This window comes from Madurella fahalii (genome assembly GCF_045866475.1).
Source record: "Madurella fahalii IFM 68171 DNA, scaffold_2, whole genome shotgun sequence".
Taxonomy (NCBI): domain Eukaryota; kingdom Fungi; phylum Ascomycota; class Sordariomycetes; order Sordariales; genus Madurella; species Madurella fahalii.
In genome coordinates, this window is record NW_027263972.1 from 6,961,244 (window position 1) to 6,980,991 (window position 19,748).

General features: G+C 55.4%; 3 protein-coding genes across 3 annotated transcripts; 1 reads left to right on the plus strand and 2 right to left on the minus strand.

Moving 5' to 3' along the window:
* Positions 1-418: 418 nt before the first annotated feature.
* MFIFM68171_04784 (uncharacterized protein) lies at positions 419-12,754 on the minus strand (the record flags this gene model as incomplete). Its single annotated transcript, XM_071060204.1, has 4 exons — positions 419-5,229; positions 5,285-8,284; positions 8,358-12,275; positions 12,355-12,754. The coding sequence occupies 4 exons, from the start codon at positions 12,752-12,754 to the stop codon at positions 419-421; spliced, it is 12,129 nt and encodes a 4,042-aa protein (XP_070916305.1).
* Positions 12,755-14,810: 2,056 nt separating this feature from the next.
* Positions 14,811-16,156, plus strand: MFIFM68171_04785 (uncharacterized protein; the record flags this gene model as incomplete). Its single annotated transcript, XM_071060205.1, has 4 exons — positions 14,811-15,000; positions 15,060-15,561; positions 15,636-15,793; positions 15,855-16,156. 4 exons carry the CDS (start codon positions 14,811-14,813, stop codon positions 16,154-16,156), a joined length of 1,152 nt encoding a protein of 383 aa, XP_070916306.1.
* Positions 16,157-16,756: 600 nt separating this feature from the next.
* MFIFM68171_04786 (uncharacterized protein) lies at positions 16,757-18,103 on the minus strand (the record flags this gene model as incomplete). The annotated part of the gene is made up of 3 exons (XM_071060206.1): positions 16,757-17,748; positions 17,817-17,950; positions 18,000-18,103. 3 exons carry the CDS (start codon positions 18,101-18,103, stop codon positions 16,757-16,759), a joined length of 1,230 nt encoding a protein of 409 aa, XP_070916307.1.
* Between the last annotated feature and the right edge of the window lie 1,645 nt (positions 18,104-19,748).

Sequence of the window (19,748 nt, forward strand, 5' to 3'; positions counted from 1 at the left end):
GGTGAGCCGGGGCAGGGTAGGTAATCGATGTAGGGTACTTCGTTGGCGACGTTGATGAAAATGGACATTTCCTCTCATCAGAAGCTAATTTGCGGCAGTTTGAGCATGAACGATGAGTGCGGGGGATCATAGGGCGTGACTCACCTTGACGATTCTGGCGAAGAGGCAATGTCACAGAAATGGCGGTACCGCGTAAAACGTCAATAACAATCTGGTTGACTTATGGAATCTCTAACTGTAAAGCCCTAGACGCCGTCTATCCCCATTTATAAGCGCATGAAAAAAAAAAAAACCCCAAAAAATAAACAATCTCAGATCCACCAACAAACTTGGACTCCTTAAACTCCCTAATAGTACGTAAAAAATAGGAACCTTCAAAAGACCGGTAAACGTCCTGCCCCACGTGTTATTCACAACATCATCTCCGATTCACAAGCTTTGCTCCTCCGTTAGCATTCCGTATAGTAGCCTCTTGCGACGCCAAGATATAGCTGAAACCCAGCGCCTTGATCCTACCCATCCACTTGAGAATGGGCATCCGCTCCAGATTGTTCTCCCGCCCCCTGCGTTCCTCGACATACTCGTCGAGCTGCTCCATGCGGATGGTAATCGGACTCTCGTGATGAACAAACCGGGTGACGTCCGCACCATCCACCGCGGAATTCAACGCAGCTTCGCAAAGCCAGCCAGCCATCAGCGACGCAGGTATCAAGTCGATCCTGCCCTCCCATCCCGTGGCATCGTACATGCACCCGGAGAGGTCGACGCAGCGGACGAATTCGTCCAGGGCCTGCTGCTTGGAGGCGGCCGGCTGCGCGGGCGCCTCGGCCGACGACGGGAGCATGCGGTGGATGAAGGACGGGACTGCAAGCGGGCCGGCCCCGGAACGCTCCAGGAGGCGCTCGCTGGCCCACTTGGATGCGACGTACCCATCGGAGCCGTCGACGGGGGGCACGTGGGGTGCGGCCGAAGACGGAACGGCGGCTCCGGCGGTCAGGAGTTGGTCGCGGGGGAGGACGCCGGAAGTGGAGACGAAGTGGATGGGGATCCGGCGGGGCGCGGCGAGCCGCACGAGCTCCCGGGTCGGGTGGACGTTGGTGGGGCGGAGCATGTGGTAGTTGTCCCAGAACGAGCGCACCGCGCCCAGGTGCAGAATCACGTCCACCTGGCTGGCCAGCCCGCGGAACTCGTCCACGCCGAGCCCCAGCAGCGGGAGCGACAGGTCGCCGACGTGCAAGACAACCTTGGGGTCGGAGAAGAGGCTGCCTTCTTGGTGACGCGGCTTATCCCGGACGGCGACGCAGTGGATCTTGCCCACTCGAGGGTCTGTCAACAGCCGTGGGAAGACGTGCTTCGCGAGGTTGCCCGTTGCGCCCGTGACCAACACGGTCTTGGGCCCCGATTCGACATTCGCGGGAACATCCGCCAAGAAGCTGGGAATCGATGGCGGGGTTGTCTCGAGCTCCCAATCAATGGGCTCGACGCTTGGGCTCTCCTCAATCTTTTGCGCCATCTGGCCGAGCGTGTTCGCATTTAAGAGGTCAACGAGCCGGACCGCGACGTTAAAGATCTGGCGAATACGGGATTGCAGCCGGACAACCAGCAGCGAGTTGCCGCCAATTAGGAAGAAATTGGTTGACGGTGTTATAGCAAGCCCCAGCTTCTCGCTGTTTGGAAGGATCTGCCGCCAAATCTGCCTTAACTGAACCATGGTCTCGGTCAATTCCGTGGTCTGCTGGTCATCGTCGACCGGAGCAACACGCCGTGGGAGAGCCAAATTCTTGATAGCCTTCCGATCCACTTTGGAGTGGTTAGTTAGCGGAAGCTTGTCAAGCGAAACAGCCATTACGGGTATCATGTATTGAGGGATTGGGAGGCGGCCGAGAAGGTGCTCCAGGAAGCTGGATCTGTTGTTGTCGTCGACGTTGTGCTGCGGGGCGAAGACAACATGGGCCACGAGGTAATCGGGATCGCCTTCCCGGAGCGTGACGACAGCTTCTTTGAGCACGCCACCTGCGGTTGAGATGATGTTGCTCTCGACGTCACGCAGGTCAATACGGAGACCGCGCAGCTTGACTTGGGTGTCACCGGCAATGCGGTTTCGGAATACCAGAGATCCGTCCTCCTGCAAGTGTCCGATATCCCCCGTCCGGTGCATCTGAGTCCAGCCGTTGGCGACGTGCTCGGGGGTCGCGTAAGGATTCGGTACGAAGACGCGAGCAGTGAGCTCTGGGTTGGTCAGGTAGCCGAAGGATACACCGGGACCGCCAATGACAACCTCCCCCGGCATGCCAATAGGGAGTGGTTTTAGATTCTCATCCAGAATGTAGGTTGCGTAATTGGGTAGAGAGAAGCCGCATGGGATAGGCCCGTCCTCCTCGGGTGGCCTCTCCAAGCTCTCCATGCGGTAGTCGATCAATCCCTTGTGCGAAGCAATGGAAATCTCGGCGGGGCCATACGAGTTGTGCAAGCGTAGCTGCTCAAGACCGAGATCGGCGAACTGCTTCAGGACAGTCCTGGTCATGGGCTCGCCACCTCCAAAGGCGAAGCGCCAGCTAGATGCCTGCCGAAGGTTGTCACCACCGTATTGCATCCACATAGAGTATTCTGACGGCGTGACTTTGGTGTACGTGATAGACTGTTCCCTCATGATCTCAGTAATCGAGACCGGATCCCCGCGTTTGCTCCAGGGCACCACGTATAGCATACCGCCGTTAACGAGGCCGGTGAAAATCTGGTCGACCGAGAAGTCAAAGGTGAAGGCGCTCTGCTGCAGAACGCGTTCCGCTCCCAGATTATACGTCTTTGTGTACCCCTCCATCTCGTTCCGGATGCCCGAATGTCTAATGATAATGCCCTTAGGGGTGCCTGTAGAGCCACTGGTGTACAGGATAGCTGCGGGTGAGTCAGGATGAGCAACATTAACGACACCGGCCGGAGCCGACGGCACCGGCCCGATGCGGGATACGTCAATGACAGTGGCGACGTTGAGCTCGGGCGCATCGTTGACGGTTGTGTCATCAGCGAGCACAGCGCTTGGTTGGCAGTGTGCTGCTTGGGCCGCTAGGCGTGCCATGGGGTTGCGGAGGTCCAGTGGTACATAGACGCCTCCGACGCGCATGATGGCAAGCAAGGAGCATATCCAGTCCGCGGAAGCTTGCTGGAAAACGAGCACACGAGACCCAGGCCCAACGCCGGCTATTAACAGTTGCTCGGCGATCGCCTGAACTCGGCTAATCATCGCCCTGTATGTGAGTTTGTTGCCGAGGCCGTCCATAAGCGCAACGTTGTCAGAGTGTTCCTGAGCGATTTGGTCGATCCGATGGGGTAGGGTTGCCGGCCAATCCGAAACCAAGTCGGGGCCTAGGCCGACACGTACAGCACGGGCAAGCTGATTCTCGCTAAAGAGTGGCGTGTCCTCCTGGGAGCACGATACGTCTTGCGACAGGACGTTGATGAAGTGCCCATACGTCTCTAGGAGAAGATTCGCTGCCGTCAGGTCGTAAAGCGCTTTCTGCACGCGAAGTGTGATACGCGCGTCTGAGCCAAAGTCAGCCACATCGAGGGACAGGTCGTAAGCAGTTCTCCCTGGATGCATCTCCTGAAGCTCGAGCTGGCAGTTGCACCAGCTCTGGCTGTCGTTGACGAGTTGCCGGTAGTCAAAGAATGCCTGGAATAGGGGGCTGTACGATGAGGAGCGCGCCACGTTCAATTCGTTGAGGAGCATATCGAATGGTAGACGCGAGTTCCCTAGCGCGGCGTAGGCCGTATTACGGGCTTCCACGACAGCGTCGGCAAAGGTCTGACGAGGTTGGCGACGGAACCGCAAGGCGAGGAGGTTGAGGAAGAAGCCGATGCTGCCCATGACATTGCCATCGCTGCGATTAGCATCGGCGATGCCAATAGTGAGGTCCTGGGCGTCTGTGAACGAAAACAGCATGGCTTTGAACGCGGCCAGGTAGAAGTGGAAGGGCGTGCAACGCTGTAACTTAGAAACCGATTTGACCCGCTCTGCTAATGCCGATCCGAGCTGGGTTTCCACCTGGTGAACGGCATAGTTTGTCATGGCTACTCTGGAACTCGACCGGGCCATGGGGAGTAGCGGTAGGATCGGCGGTTGCTCGCCGAGCGGGTAGATTCCCTTCCAATAGTTGAGCTCGTCGTGGAGTTCGCCCCTCTCCAGCGCTTGCCGTTGGGCTACTGAGAAATCGGGGTACTGTAGGGGCGGGGGGCCAAGGGGTTGGCCATTGTAGACCTTCTCCAATTCTGAGAGGAGGATACGGAAACTAGCCATGTCCATGATGATGTGATGGTAATTAACCATAAGATAGTGGGAGGTCGGCGACTGCGTCAGGAGCATGAGTCGCAGCAACGGGCCGCTCGAGAGATCGAACTCATGCGTGCGCAGCTTTGCATACTCAGCCGCAGCCTCCTCTACCGAACTGATTGCCTTGCGCTCTAGCCTGATGGAGGAGCGAGCTGAGACTTTCTGGGACGCCTGGTCTGCCTCATCCCCGTTTTCGATGAAGCATGTGCGCAGTGATTCGTGCCTGGCAGTCACGACACGAAGAGCCCTCTCCAGATCACCAACTCTCATACTGCCAGTCAAGTGGAAGCTCAAGGTGACGTTAAAGGTCGTCGGATCCTCGACGAGCAGCCGGAGGAACCAAAACCGAGATTGGCCAACCGAGATGGGCTCGCTCTTGACGAATATTTTGGATGCAACATCCGTGTCGGCTTGTACCGAGGTTTTCACATCATCCTTGTTTCCGAGGCGCAGTGGGTCCTCGGTGTATGTAGAAGCTGGCGTATATATTGTCGGAGGTGTCTGGAGCCCTGGAGTTGAGTTTTCGTATTCGGATGAAGAACTTGAAGCTCCCGTACTATTCGCGGTTGGGGCCGTAGGGCTGAGCAGCGAGTTTGACTGTGGAAGTTGCACCACGGGCTTCGGTGATGATGCGGGAACAGAAGCACTGGCAGCTTCTCCTTTCCCGATTTGGGTAGCAAGGTCGTCCGGGAGTTTCTTCATAGCCAACTCGCAGATCTCAGCGAGGGAAGACCCGCCGACTACTTTCAGAACCGGAATGTCCACCTTGAGCATCTTCAGAAACCAGGACCGTACTTCAACCGCAACTAGGGAATCGATGCCAAGCTCAACAAGAGGAGCATCCTCGGCGATATCCTGGTCAGCACTCTGGAGGACAACACGCAGCTTCGCTGAGAAACATTCTGTTTGCGTCGCATTAGTATAGTAATTGCGCTCGGGTGCTTGCTTCTACCCTACCTTTCAATACTGCCAATGCTTCCTCCATGGTTGCTGCCCTCGCAATCTGGTCCTTCACTGGGAGAGTGGATGCTTTGTTCTGGGACTGATCGCCCGCATCGTCCGAGCCTCTGGATTCGATAAGGATATGCGAAAAGATGGGATTGTTGTACCGTAGCGTATGGTAGCCGCTGGACGAGATGGTTCGAAGACCTGTCGTCATCACCCCTCCGGGGATGGCGCCGGGTAACTGGTCATTTTTGTCGGCGAAGCCGGCGTAAATGCTTTCCGCGAAGGCTAGCCGGACATCCGGCTCGGAAAGGGGCGCTATGCCGTACTTTTGTAGGGAGTCAATGACTTGTTGGCCCGCAGCCTCTGCTACGCCGATACCAAGAATCAGGCCGATATCAAAGGCAGAGGCAGCCAGGCCACGACTCCTTCTCTGTCTGGCAAGCCCGTTCAAGTAGCCGTTCGCCGCAACGTAGTTGGACTGACCCGAAGTCCCGACGACACAAGACATAGACGAGAACAAGACAAAAAAGTCAAGATCGTCGTTGTAAAAGGCCTGGTCTAGGTTGTAAGACCCGTCGACTTTGGGACCGAGGGCTTGCAGCATCAGTTCTGTAGACATCCCGGTGAATGGGGCGTCGCTGAGGACATTGGCTCCGTTGGCCACGCCTGCGATCGGCGGACAGGTTGCTCTGATGGTCTTGAGAACTCCGTCCAAACTGTTTTTGTCCGTGATATCGGCTGCAAGGACCTTGACCATTGCGCCAGTCCCCCGGAATGACTCGAGCCATGATTGATCCACCCTGGGCCGGCGGCTCGTCAAACACACACAACCCGCTCCATTGGATACCATCCACTCGCAAAGCGACTGTCCGATCTGGCCGCTAAGACCAAAGAGGATATAAGTCTTATCCTTGGAAAAGAGGCTGCGATTATCCAGCGGGCGCACCTCTACTCTAACTTGCCCATCTACTGGCCAGCGGACGATGCTCGTCGCATGGGCCGTGGAACGGTCATGAATTTGGTCGAGATCGAGAATGATATCTTTGCTTGACTCCTCCAGGAGCATGGATGGCGCAGACATCGATGTCCTGGCGCCGGTAACGGCATCTTGTAGCCGGCCTAACAGGGCCTCTCGACCAACCGACTGGGGGAGCAACGCTTGGCGCCGAGAGAGCTCAGAAAGGTCTATATGCTTGCAATACGGGGACAAGAGATTGGCAACCTTCAGGCCGACGCCATTCATCGCAGCCAAGTCGAGGAAGTGGGTAGGCTGCAAAGCCGCTAGCCGTTTTGCCACGGCATGGCCAGGTGTGCGAGCGCTCAGCTTGATCCACGACGGGTCCACGTCTTGTGCATCTTCGCACAAGAACGTAACGCGGACGGATTTTTCCGTAGCCCGCCGCGACAGGGCCGCGGTAAACGAACGGTCCCTGGCCGAACAGTTGACCAGGATGCTGCTCCCTTGAGCTAAGGTCTGAACCAGTGACGCAGCTAGCAGCTCGCTTGTGATGGCGACAATCAAGTGGTTGTCGTCAATGTCGGCGCGGAAATCTTCTGCTGCCGCCAAGGGCAAGGATGCGAGAGGTACCGTTGAGCGAGAATTATTTGTCGATAGCAGTACCACGCGACGTCTTAGCGAATCGAACTCCCCGATAGCGAGGAAGAGGAAAGCATCGGGGGCTGCACAGAGCGCCATGAGACTTGAATATCTGACTGTTACCGGAGCCTCCCGATAGTCCTTTGTCTTAGCGGGGACCGGGACGTCCTCGACTAGGCGCGTCGGCGACGTGGCACTGTTTGAGACGAGGGAAAAGTTCGATGTCGATACGGGAACTGTCTTGGTAATCTCACGCCTGGTGGAGTTTAGCCTGGCGTTCTGGTCGAGATTTGGCACGAGGCGAGGAACCAGAAGCTTGCCGTGGTGCAGGAACGTCTCGGGTTCCTTGGACCACATGATCTGCGGCTGATCCCATTCCTCGAGAGCACACTGCCGCAGAAGTTGCTCTGCAATGATATTGGAAGTGGCTCCGTCCACGCTAGTGATATCAAGGGTGTTTATACAGATGTGTGTCGCCTCATTGCTCAGCGAACGGCAAAAAGCAAGGCTTGCTGCGTGGTAAGGCTCTTCACCCCTGACGGCGCCGCGGGTGACCCACAGGACGTGCCTGGCCAACTCAAAGAGCCGCTTCAGGCCATCCATCTTGCCGTCGATCATGGACTTGAAAATTGGTGACTCGAGGTCTACGAGGTTGAGGAACGTGCTCATCGGGCTAAGAGCAAGTGCCTCGGCCTCGGTGGGCAGGCCGCTAAGGATGGTGACATTGCCACAGAAGCGGCTAAGACTGTCGGAAACGTCTTCGGCGATGCGCCAACTATCGATACTCCCAGTACCGAGAATGACAAGGCTATCAATGAAAATAGGAGGCGAATGTGACGATAGCGGCCGTCGCAGGAAGAGCACTTGGTCATCGATAGCCTGGGCAGCCATGACAGAGAAGGGCCAGGGGGAGCCAGAGCCGTCGGTTCTGGGCGTAATGGCGTCAATGCCTCCGAATCCGGTTTTGCGCAGGGCCGAATGCCATATCTGGGGCGTCGCGGTCGGTGCATACTTGCGGCCGTCGTGAACCCCTAGCCACCAAGCAGGAAGACCGCCCATCATGGTAGTAAACCGGATGGGATCATTGTCGGTCCGCTCAAGCAATACAAGGTATCCTCCAGGCCTTAGGAGCTGGCGGGTGTTTTCCAATACCTTTTGGAGCGAGGCCGTGGCGTGAAGGGCATTTGAGGCGACGACGATATCGTATGAATGCGGTTCATACCCCTGAGCTGACACCGCCTGGTCTATATCCAGGGTCTTGAACGTCAGGTCATACTTATATGTTCTGAAAGCCTCAGCAGCATTCTTGAGAGAGTCTGGCGACGCGTCGGTATACGTATATGAGGGCACCGCACCACCATGGCTCGCAATGGCTCCCAGGATTGCTTCCGTGGCCGCGCCGGTACCTGCGCCTGATAGATCCTGGGAGTCAGTGCTGACTGCATTGATAACGCATATAAGTAAATCTAGGTACTGAGTACTGACCTATTTCCAGAATACGAGCGTGCGGATAACGGTGGGTGATCTGTTTTACCGTATCGGCTAACAGGGAGTAAAATCTTGCACACCCAATGTCCCGGTCGAGGTAGTGGTCGAGCAGACCATCCGATTCCATATGCTCGAGTATCGTCGTCTGGCCTCGCACAGCTGCCGGGATATTTTCTCCGACGACTGAGATTAATCTGACCATGCGCTCGCCCGAGTGTTTGGAGATCAAAGCCTCGATGTCTTCAGTGCTGTCGTTCGCCCATTCGCGTCTCAACGTCGGATGCTGCCCACTCAATGCGCGAACGAGCGTGTAGTTGACAAAGTCGCGGAGATTCACATGGTGCGGTTGACCGCTGTTCGCCCATTCGTCGTCGCCGATTTCTGACTTCCACTTGCGCACGTAGTGATATGATATCCTCTCGCAGGCGGTTGCCACCTCTTCCTCATCCGCAGACGGCCGGGCTGAGTCCGCACCGACAAGGAAAGACGCGTCCGGTGCCGCAACACCGAATTTGGTCGACGTGTACATCCAGCGATCCTCGGCCTCGGTAGCAGGTGCAAAAGGCTTCAGCTCAAGGTCCTCAACCTGGATCATGCCTTGCTGACCATCCTCGCCAAGTATGTCGATACTCGCCGAGAACAAATCCGAGTTGCTATTCAGGGTGGTGAAAATTGGTACCCGGCACCCTGAGGTCGGCAGGGCGGTGCAAATCTCTGGATTGACTCGAATTGTCCGGATGCTTGTGGGGACATGCAAAGACCACAGACGTTCGTCTCCCGGCGCCGAGTACGCAAGCATTGACGATTGGATAGCAACATCCAGCATGCTCGGATGGACCAGATAAAAGGTCGACTCGTCGTCCGAGTATGCGTAGGCGTCTACGAGGGCAGAGGCGTGGTTGAGCCTACGTTTCATCGAGGATAGTCCTCTGAACGGGCCAGTGTAGCCGTATCCCAACTTGGAAAAGGCGGCGTAGACACGGTCGGTATCAACTTCGGTCATGTTGTAGTCTTCTACACGGGCCGTCGTGCACGGCAACGCTGCGGGGTCTGGGTCGCCCAGGAGGATCTTGACGGATGCGCTCGCCACGAGGTCAAGGTCTTGATCCGATCCGCTGCTTGCCGCGGGGCCAGAATAGATTGAGAAAGCAGCCGTGATGGTGTGATCCGAATGGTGCTCGATTGCGGTTAGTGTAGCTAAAATCTCCACGCCCGAGTCGCCCTCTTCAAATGTAATGGCTCTCGGAATGGCCAGGTTATGCAGTTCAAAGATCTCGACCGCTTGGTCACCCGCAACGATTCGGCACGCTTCTATTGCCATGGCAACATAACCTGCCGCGGGGAAGACAACAAGACCCTGCAATTGATGACCTTCCAACCACGCGATCTCGGACATCTTGAGCACGTTTGACCAGCGCATGTCGTGGGCGTTGGATTCCGGAGAGAGAACGCCAAGCAGCTCATGAGGAGCCTGTTTGCGGCCACGGATCTTTCTCGACCTTCGGGATTCGCTCCAGAACACCCGGCCGTGGTCCCACTGGTAGGATGGCAGATCGACCACGAGTTTAGGGGTGCGTGGTCCCCCGGTCACGGCCCTGTCAAACGACTGCAAATCGACCGCCTTGCAGCCCAGGAGCGTCCACACGAACCCTAAACACTCCGAGAAAGCCTCGACATCGTCATTTCCACGGCTTAGCACACCGGAGTATGGAAGAGGGGTCGGCCGCACATCGGCAATGTTTTGCGTGGCCGGGCCTTTGAGCGCCGGGTGCGGCCCAATCTCGAGGACGAGGTTAAGCTGGTCGTCATTGGAAACGGCATTCTTGACGGCATCAGCGAACAAGACTGTGTTGCACATATTGTCTCTCCAATAAATGTCTTGGAGCTCTTGGGTAGGCTCCATGACTTTGGCACCAGGGATCACACTCGAATACCAGGTGCAGTTGGTGTCCCGGTCACGATTAACTCGCACGCCACAAGCCCGCAGTGCTTCGACGTATGGATCGGCACAGGGAAACATGTGGTGGGAGTGATAAGCCGTGTCGACCTTCAGCAGCCTCGCAAAGATCTTCTTCTCGTCAAAGACCTTCTTCGCGTGAACAACGGCATCCGCGTCCCCCGACAAAGTTACGCTTGCCGAGGAGTTATGCGCAGCGATGGCCAGCCGACCCTTAAAAGCTTGCAACTCGACAAGCTCCTGTGCATCCTCCAGAGACGTTCCTACAGCAAGCATGGCGCCTTTCTGGCCGTTTGAGGTGTTGCCGGCTAGTCGCGCGCACACTCCGCGATAATATGCAACGCGAACGGCATCACGGGCCGAGAGGAAACCAGCAGCGTACGCCGCGGCAATCTCGCCCGAGGAGTGGCCTACTACAGAGGAAAACGTGATACCAGCTGCCCGCAGGAGGTCAACCAGGACGACTTGTATGGCGGTACACAAAGGCTGTGACAGGGCTGCCTCGGCAATGCGCGATCTATCGGCACCAGCAAGCATCTCCTCACGGAGGCTCCATTCCGGCCTATCCGCTGGCGGTAGAGTGGCCAGCGCCTCTTCAAGGTGGTCAATCCTTTCCTGGACGAAGCTCGAGGACCGGATCAACTGCGCGCCCATCGCTGGCCATTGTGCACCCTGACCGGTGAAGACGCCAAGAATGCGAGGCGCCCCAGGCTTGCCGCTAGATCGGATACCGATTGCCGTACCGGTGTTTTTCTTGACATTCTCAAGCTTGCTGTCTATCTTAGTGATCAGCTGTTGAATGCTCGACGCAGAGAAAGTCGCTCTGGTGGTGAGTTGGCTCCTGCGAGTATGCAGAGTCCAGGCCAAGTCGGAAGTGTCAATATCATCACATCGATCCTTGAGAATTTCGGAGTACTGTTGCAAGAGAGCAACCAAGGACGTCTCTGTAAGAGCCGAGAAGACAAAGGGACTGAAAGAACGCGGCAGCTTGTCGTCGGCACCGGCTTTGGGCCCAGGATGCGCGTACTCCTCCAAAATAGCATGGGCGTTGGCTCCGCCGAAGCCAAAACTGTTGACGCTGACGCGCCGGGGAACGCCATCGGGGAGCGCCGGCCATTTCGTCAAGGTCGAGGGAACCTGCAAGCCTTTGTAAAACGGCTCAATCTTGGGGTTCAGACGATTGAAATGGAGGTTCGGGGGGATCAATCCTTTCTGAAGGCTGTTGGAGGCTTTGAGGAAGCCTGCCAGCCCCGCAGCACCCTCAAGATGGCCAATGATGGTTTTGATGGACCCCACAAAGAGAGGATGGCTACCATCCAAATGGTTATGTCGACCAAGAGCCTCATAAATGGCGGCAGCCTCCCGGGGGTCTCCGGCTTGGGTGCCAGTCCCGTGCGCCTCAAAGTACTGTGGCCGGTCGTGTGGATTGTTCTCAGGGTCCAAGCCGGCCCTGACGTATGTCTGACGGATCAGTGCGGCCTGGGCCTCAGTGCTAGGCACAGTGATGCCGTTCGAGAAACCATCCTGGTTAGCACCAGTCTCGCGGATGATGCACTCGATATGGTCGCCGTCGGCGATGGCGTCGCTTAACCGCTTCAGGACGACGACGGCCACGCCCTCGCCACGGGCATAACCGTCCGCATCGGCGTCCCACATGCGCGACCGTCCATTGGGAGAAAGCATTTTCAGCTTGCTCTCACCGATAAACATGTCGTATCCCAGAATGACTTGGGTACCGCATGCCACAGATACACGCGACTCGCCATTGCGGAGGGATTGTACGCCCTGGTGAACGGCGATCAAACTCGACGAGCACGCCGTGTCGATGGTCATGCTCGGCCCATGCCAGTCGAAGAAGTACGACACTCGGTTCGAGATGATGGCCCGGTTGATCCCCGTAGCGAAGTATTTTGGGAGGGTGTTGGGATCTCGTGTAAGGGTGTCGTGGTAGTCAACGGCTAGGCACAAAAGCATACTAAGTCAGTCACATAGGACGGCATCGGTTGAGGCTACACGAGGTATGAATCATGTGCTTACTCATGGTTCCAACGTAAACAGAGGTGTCTGATCCGCGTAGCCCTTCAAGCGTGTGGCCGCCTGCTTCCAGGGCTTCGTACACCGTCTCGAGGAGGAGGCGTTGTTGGGGGTCGATTGCTTCGGCCTCGTTGGGGCTGATGTTGAAGAATGCGGCGTCAAAAACACGCACATCTTCGTCGAGAAGGTACGAGTGGCGGACATTTGTCGATCCATGTCTGGCACCATCATGGTGGTAGAAACCCGTTGTGCTGAACCGGTCAGGGGTAATCTCGCGAGACAAGTCACGGGGGCGTTCCAGGAGCTTCCACAATGAAGAGGGTGAATTGGCACCTCCTGGAAAACGGCACCCGCTGCCTACAACAGCAATAGGCTCTGGGTGCAATGGGGTTGCTTGGGTCATGATGGCGTCTCGGTTCCTAGCCGATCGAGAAGGATCGGAATTAGATGGTAGGATAGTGTTGAACACGCGGCGTCTCCTTGGCTGAACTCGCCTCAGATTTGCTCGAGGATTCGATGCTCCCAAAAAGATTTAGCAGAAGCGATAGTCGAGTAAGTATATCCACTTCTATTTCAGTCTATATTCCCATGGTCGGGGCTTACACGCCCGCAATGTCTTCTTTCGGCTTACAGGTAGTGCGACTGTCGGTCCTATTCCTCGGAGCCTCCATTCCTCTACGTCTATCCACCCTGCTTGTGCCCATCCAAGCCGTCCACTGACATGCCCCTGAACGTTCCAGATGCTTTGCGAAGGTACGCAGAGCACCGAACCTCGATAGCAGGGTCCTTCTGCTTCACTAATGCATAAGACGGGGGGATGCACATACAGCAATCGTCAGCCTTTTCAGGGATATCGCCGACGGCAAGATTCCCGCACCACATGGCGCGAAGCCGGGTTGCACCGAAGATGCGAGCGTCGGCGAAACGAGTATCTGAGCAAAGGGGGTGGGACAAACGGCGCGCCGAAGGTGTGGCTGGGCTTCTGGAACACAATGTTACTCTTCGGCGATTTATGACGCAGCTCACTGCCTCATGGAGCGAACGGCTGAGTTACAGGGTCTGCCTCTCCCGTTCTCGCTCTATAATCCGCATTCAGCCGCAATGACATGTCCGCAACTGCGGGCCGAGTCCCTAGCTGAATGGAGCTGAGGCGTCCGCGAGGTGTCCACGAGGCGTGCGAGACAAGTCACAGGCGACTCTATGCCCCCGAAATAGTGTAACAAGTTCAGTTGCAGCCTGCATATGCGTGGTACAGTACCAATTTGTGAGAGATTGGAAATCAGACCCTTGCAGTCTTGGCTGTTCTCCAAACTCTTGGGATTGGATTTGACAGCCAACGGAGTGCCTAGTGTCTACCACAGCACGCCCTGTCATACCGTCCTTTTGGATCAATGAAACCTCAGCACGTGGCTGTCGCAAGAACCTGGATCAAAACAACAAGAACCAGGGCCTATGTTTAAACTACCCCAATCCCGGCCGCGAACCGTCAGGTTCCCTCCCCAGACGGAGGATAATTACACTATTGATCGAATCTTGGTATTTTGGTGGAAGCCACCATAACGAACACTCCAGTAGCGGCCCTTGCGCTGCGACTCGTCGACTTGGGATCCGGGCTTGCATTACGAGAAATAAGTAAGGCTTGGATTGCGCGAAATTTTCACTAATCTTCTCCCTCCAGAAGGCACAGGAGGCGCCATCGCGGTACGGACGCCTCAAGGCGTGACCCAGCCGCTTCAATTGGTGCTTGTTCCAATAATTGTCTGGTGGTGTGTCGGACGGCGCAACGCCACAACTTCCCGAGCAGGTGATCTCTCTTACCCACCATTTCGTCCGGTCAGGTCAAACTATTGCTTCACTTGAAATGGTAGCGATTCTAGGCATCAGCTCGGGGTTCAGTTCCGTATCGATACTGGCAAATTACGTATCCTGATGAAGCTTGTGCGAGGTAAAGGTTCTTATATAAACTAGATCTCGCCTGAGCCAGGGACATGTAGTATTATGTGTTGCATGAGACATGTAGATCACTTCCCAACTGTCCTATCATGGCTCCCATTTTCCTTAAGCTTGCAGCGTCCCTGCTTCCGCTGGCGATCAGTGTGTCTTCCCTGTCTCCCACGTGGCACAACTGGCATTGGCCTCACAGGCCCCGTCCGCCTCACAACCACACCGCACATGCCAGTGACTTTTGCCGCCAGATCAGCCACCAATTTCCAGGGCTTGTACACTATCCGGGAAGTGCGGGCTATCTTGATTCGCAGACAGACTACTACACAGCCGAGGAGCGAGAGCTCGACCCTGGTTGCGTCTTCAGGCCCAGGGATACATCCGACGTTTCTCAGTTTGTCAAGCTGGTAGCGTCACGTAGCCGCCATGGCCCTCGTCATGACCGTCACAGACCTAAAAAATACGAATTCTCCTTTCGATGCGGAGGCCACAGCTTCTTTGGCGAAGCCGCAAATATGGATGGCGGTGTGACTGTCGATCTGCGCTCGCTGAACTCGTTCAAGTTGAGTGCCGATAAGAAAACGGCGTCCATCGGCGGCGGCTCGGTGTGGAGCGAAACGGTGTATCCGAACCTCGATCGCCAAAATCTTACTGCGCCTGGCGGCCGAATCACAGGGGTTGGGGTTGGAGGCTTCTTAACCGGAGGTAATCACTAACCATCCTTTATATATTCAACGAGACAATAGCTCTGACACGACCCATAGGCGGGCTCAATTTCCTCGGCCGGCGAGATGGTTTCGCCTGTGATAGCGTCCGCGGCTATGAGGTCGTTCTTGGCACCGGAAAAGTTGTTTATGCCTCGGCAGAGTCGAACCGTGACCTTTGGCTCGCTCTTAAGGGAGGCTCCAACAACTTTGGCATCGTCACTCGTTTTGACATTGCGACATATCCGCAAACTGAGATGTTGGGGGGGTTCATTTCATTCAATTTTACCGATGATACACTAAAACACCAAGCAAAAGCCATCAGCAGTTACATGGATCCTCGAAACTTCGACCCTTTGGCGCTCCTAGAGGTAAATTTTGCCTGGTTTGGTGGAGCGTGGCTTCTGTCCGATGCACTTTTCTACCTTGAGCCCAATATGAATCCCACCCCGTTCAAGGACGTCCTGGCGATTCCTGGCCGGGTGGAAACTAACCTGGCCATTTCACCCGTAACCGGCGTTGTGACAGCGGCCGCAGATCTGGTCCCCAAAACTGTCAACTGGTGAGCAGCTGCTTTAACAGACGTCTTAAACCCCCATGTATAAATAGCCGCTAATGTCAAAACCTGCTTCCTAGTGCTCTACAACTGACGTACACTTTCAAAACCGGCGACGCATCGGTTTATTATAGGTTGTTCACCTCACTCCGGGACGGAGTTAACTCATTCCCGGCTGTAGACGGCCTGCTGTTCAACTACTTGGTGCAGCCACTTCCGACCACAAATGGCACCAACTGTACGTCATGCCGATTTCCACACGCATCCTTCATTGTGCAAATGCTAACATGTGTCGTAAGCCCTTGGGGTCGAACCCAACAGAAAAGATCTCGTCATTGTGGATTTGGCCGCGGCCTACAATAACGTGGCCGACGATGCCATAGTCATCAACGGCCTGCAGGCAATCTTTGATCAACATGTGAAGATTCTCAAGGAGGCAGGTCTGTTCCATAAATTCATCTATCTTAACTACGCTGGCGATACCCAAGACCCAATCGGAAGCTACGGCACCCTGGAGCAGTTGCGGAGAGTTAGCAGGAAGTATGACCCGCAAGGCCTCTTTCAGAAAGCCGTACCCGGGCCTTGGAAACTGTTTAAGTAATAGATGTAGATAGGCGCATGGTTGTGACGTTCGTTTCTGTTCTTCCTATATTTACTCTAATCACTTCAATCTATGAATCGGCATATGAAGCTGGATCCAGATACCATTCTAGCAAACCGCGATGTCAGCTCTGAAAATCACTACCTACAGTGCTCTGAGTATTCCGTCCACTTGCACAAATACTGATGTTCCAATCGTTTAGACACCTCCATTACAACGTTATATGTGCTGATTTAGTACTACTTATGCGGCTAGTAACACATGCCCCGGATCAGCGGCCTAATTACACGTAATCCTGATAAGTAAGGTACCTTAGCTTCGCTCTCTATAGGTATACAATACCCTTATAAAACGTACCACAGCCGAAGTTTAACGTCCCTAACTTGAGCTACCTAATCACCGTTACATCAAACCGATAGCGGAAACTGTGGAAATTCCATCACTGCCAGTAGAGTATATTTTGCCAGCCCTCACAACCTTTACAATGACCCCAACTAGCTCTGAAAAGGTCAAACCTAAATGGTAGTTTAAACCCACAATTAAACCCCCCCAAAATAGCCATTTTCTCCGGCTTCACCCAGATTCTTTAGGTCTTCTAGGTCATCGGAATGAACTGGTTGGGCGCAGCCCCAGGCCGCTCTTCTCATACGCCATATCGAGCATCCTCATCTGGTTGATTGAGTCCTCTCCGGTGACCCAGTACTGCGTCTTGCGGCCCTTGATCCGATTCACAAACTGCTCGAGCTGGTGACGATACGACATCCACCAGTCCTGACCGGGCAATCCTGCAAACTCTCCGCCCGCCTCTTCAAAACTGTAGGCCTTGTGAGAGCTCGACTCGGTCCATTTCTTGATCGGCCGGCGGTCGACCTTGTTGCGGACGACGTATGTGTCCTTGACGTCGATGCGGTGCCAGGCGACGGCGTGCATGTAGCCGTGGATCGACACCACTCGCGTTCGGACCTTCTCCTGCGTTTCGGGCAGGGACTTGTCCAGAATGACGACCTCCTTGTGCGTCACCGTTGCTTCGGAAGGCTTCCACCAATACCCGGGCCCCCTTAGCGTGGTAGTGGCCTCGCCGATGCCGCCGTTGGGGAAGCGGAACTGGGCCCTAAAGTCAATGTCGCACTGGTCGTGGATGCCGTCGCCGAAAACATTTGTGGTGCAACTCAGGCACTCTTCGGGCTCGGCTTGGAAGGCCATGCGGAGTATGGCGAAGTTGTACGTCCCCAGCGCCATCATGCTGCCGCCTCCGAGTTTGTAATTGAACTCGATGTTGTCCTTGTTTGTGAACCACCACGGAACCATGGAATCGGTGTAGATGTGTACCACGTCGGCTGGAGAGACGAATGATAGAAACTTATGGACGGCGGGGTGGAATCGGCTGTGGAAGGCTTCCAGGATGATTGGGCCATTCGGCTGGGACAATTCGGGCAGGTTGAACAGGATCTTGGCCTCGGCTTCGGTATTGACGGATGGCTTCTCGACCAAAACATGCTTCCCAGCGCGAATGGAGCGGACCGCCCATTCGTAATGAAGGCCATTGGGTAGGGGAATGAAAATGGCGTCAATGTTAGGGTCCTCGAGAATTTCTGCAATTCACCAATCATTAGAATTAACCAGCCCGCTAAGCTGAGAGGTGTTGGGTAATAAGACGTGCCCTCATAAGTGTCCCTAACCTCGGGGATCCCATGTTTTTTTGCGAATTCCTCGGCACGCGCACGATCCCTGGCCGCAATGGCTTGCACAACGACTTCAGGATGCGACCTGGCTGGCGTCATTAACGCCATCGGCCTTTGCAGCGTTAGCACAACGTAAACACCAGGTGGACGGATATACTCACGCAATTTTAGCAGCACCCAGAATGCCAAACCTGATTGCACCCTCCTTCTTCTCAGCGATGGGGGGCCCGAAGGCCGTGAAGACACGATTCAGCAGCGCGAACATTTCGCAACTTGGGGGATGATCGTCAGGCACCAGTAGACTGGCATGCGTTCAAGAGCATGAACCCAAGAGGCCCAAGGTACGGGTTCGTGATGTTATCTACATGTGATTGCAACCCAGCCTTGAACCCCAAGTCCCCCGGCGCCTGCAGCCTGCAGCTCGGGACGGGCCAGGTTCTAGGTTCCCAAAGTGGATTTGTAATCCAAGCGGAGGTCGATTCATCCGAGCAAAGCCAATCGAAGCCGGAATAAACCGCCGAATGATTGACGACCACTCACCAGACATGTGTAGTACCACCATACATATGCTTTTAAAGGCTGGATCACGGCAAAGAACCATTATATGCTCAAGCCGCACACCAAGCCCACCGAAGCAGGAGGCATCTATAGTCGGAGGCGGGATATCCCATGGGCGTCGACTCCCTCGAGATGCTTCTGCGAGGAAATTTAGGAATCTGACTCGGTCCGTGGAACGGGCGGGCGGGGGGTGCGCATATGCTGTCAGAAATGCTGTGCATACAAATATTGTATCGGCAGTGCTTGGCCAAGCTGCCCCGTATGACGACTTCAGCGATGCCGAACGAAAAATGAGAGATCTGCTTACTTGAGATCTTCGCCCTAGCGAGGCTGGACCCCCGCCCGCGGGCCGGCGTAACAATACGCGTTTTTACAATACAAGACTGCGGCTGCGCTGCTGGACAGGGAAGTAATCCTAAGGGGCGTGTGGATAAAAAAAAAAAAAAAAAAAAACAATATAGGCATCTTTGATTTTCATTAGAGTAGGGCCACCAATTAGCTCGCCGCGGTTTTATGCGACACAACCTGCAACCTGCTGCAGCGAATGATCACGCCGTCTCAACCCTACCTTACGTAGCACCGAGCACTGGGCATGTCTACGGAACATTGCCGATCTTTGTGCAAGTGTGGTTGCAGGCTAGTTATTGCTTACTCGCCCTACTTGCGAGTGGCAGCCCTCTTCCTTGCATCTCCCTATCTCCCCGTCCCGAACGGCCGGGAAGCGAGAGCGGCTGAGGGCTCAAAGTAAGATGGAGGTTGAAATCTCCGGCCATCGTGTCCAACAAGGTACGAGGACTCAGCCATGATCGGTTCCTGCCGAAAAGAGACATAGCGGAGGTAGCAGCAGCAGCCTCCCACACCCATGGCGCCACGGCACACCATCACAGCGCTGCTCCAAGCATATCGCAACTCCAGGTTCACGCAGGGCCTACTGGCTTACACAAAGAATCTTGCCAAACGGTTCCATGGGATCTGAGCCTCCCCTTGGCGTAATGCACGTATGTGGCGATACACCCCCAATCAACGAGCGGTGAAGCCACGCCATACACGTCTTCTACACAAGTCCCGCCATCCGACACGTGGGACGCTTTCCGGTTTGGACAAGGCCGTCCCCGCTTGGAGTGGATAAACACCACGACCGGAGGGGGTTTCCTACCTAGGTAAAGGAGAGGCGTTATAAATAGGAGAGCTGTGCTCGCCCAGGCCGTTTATTCGACGATGGCGGGGCGTTACGTTAAGGTTATTCTACCGGACCCTTTGGCGTCTTGGCTGGCGCGGCTAAGGGACGCACCGTTCCGTTTATGCTTCTTATAAGTCGGTTGGGTCTTTTTTTGTATTCTTGGGCCAGCTCA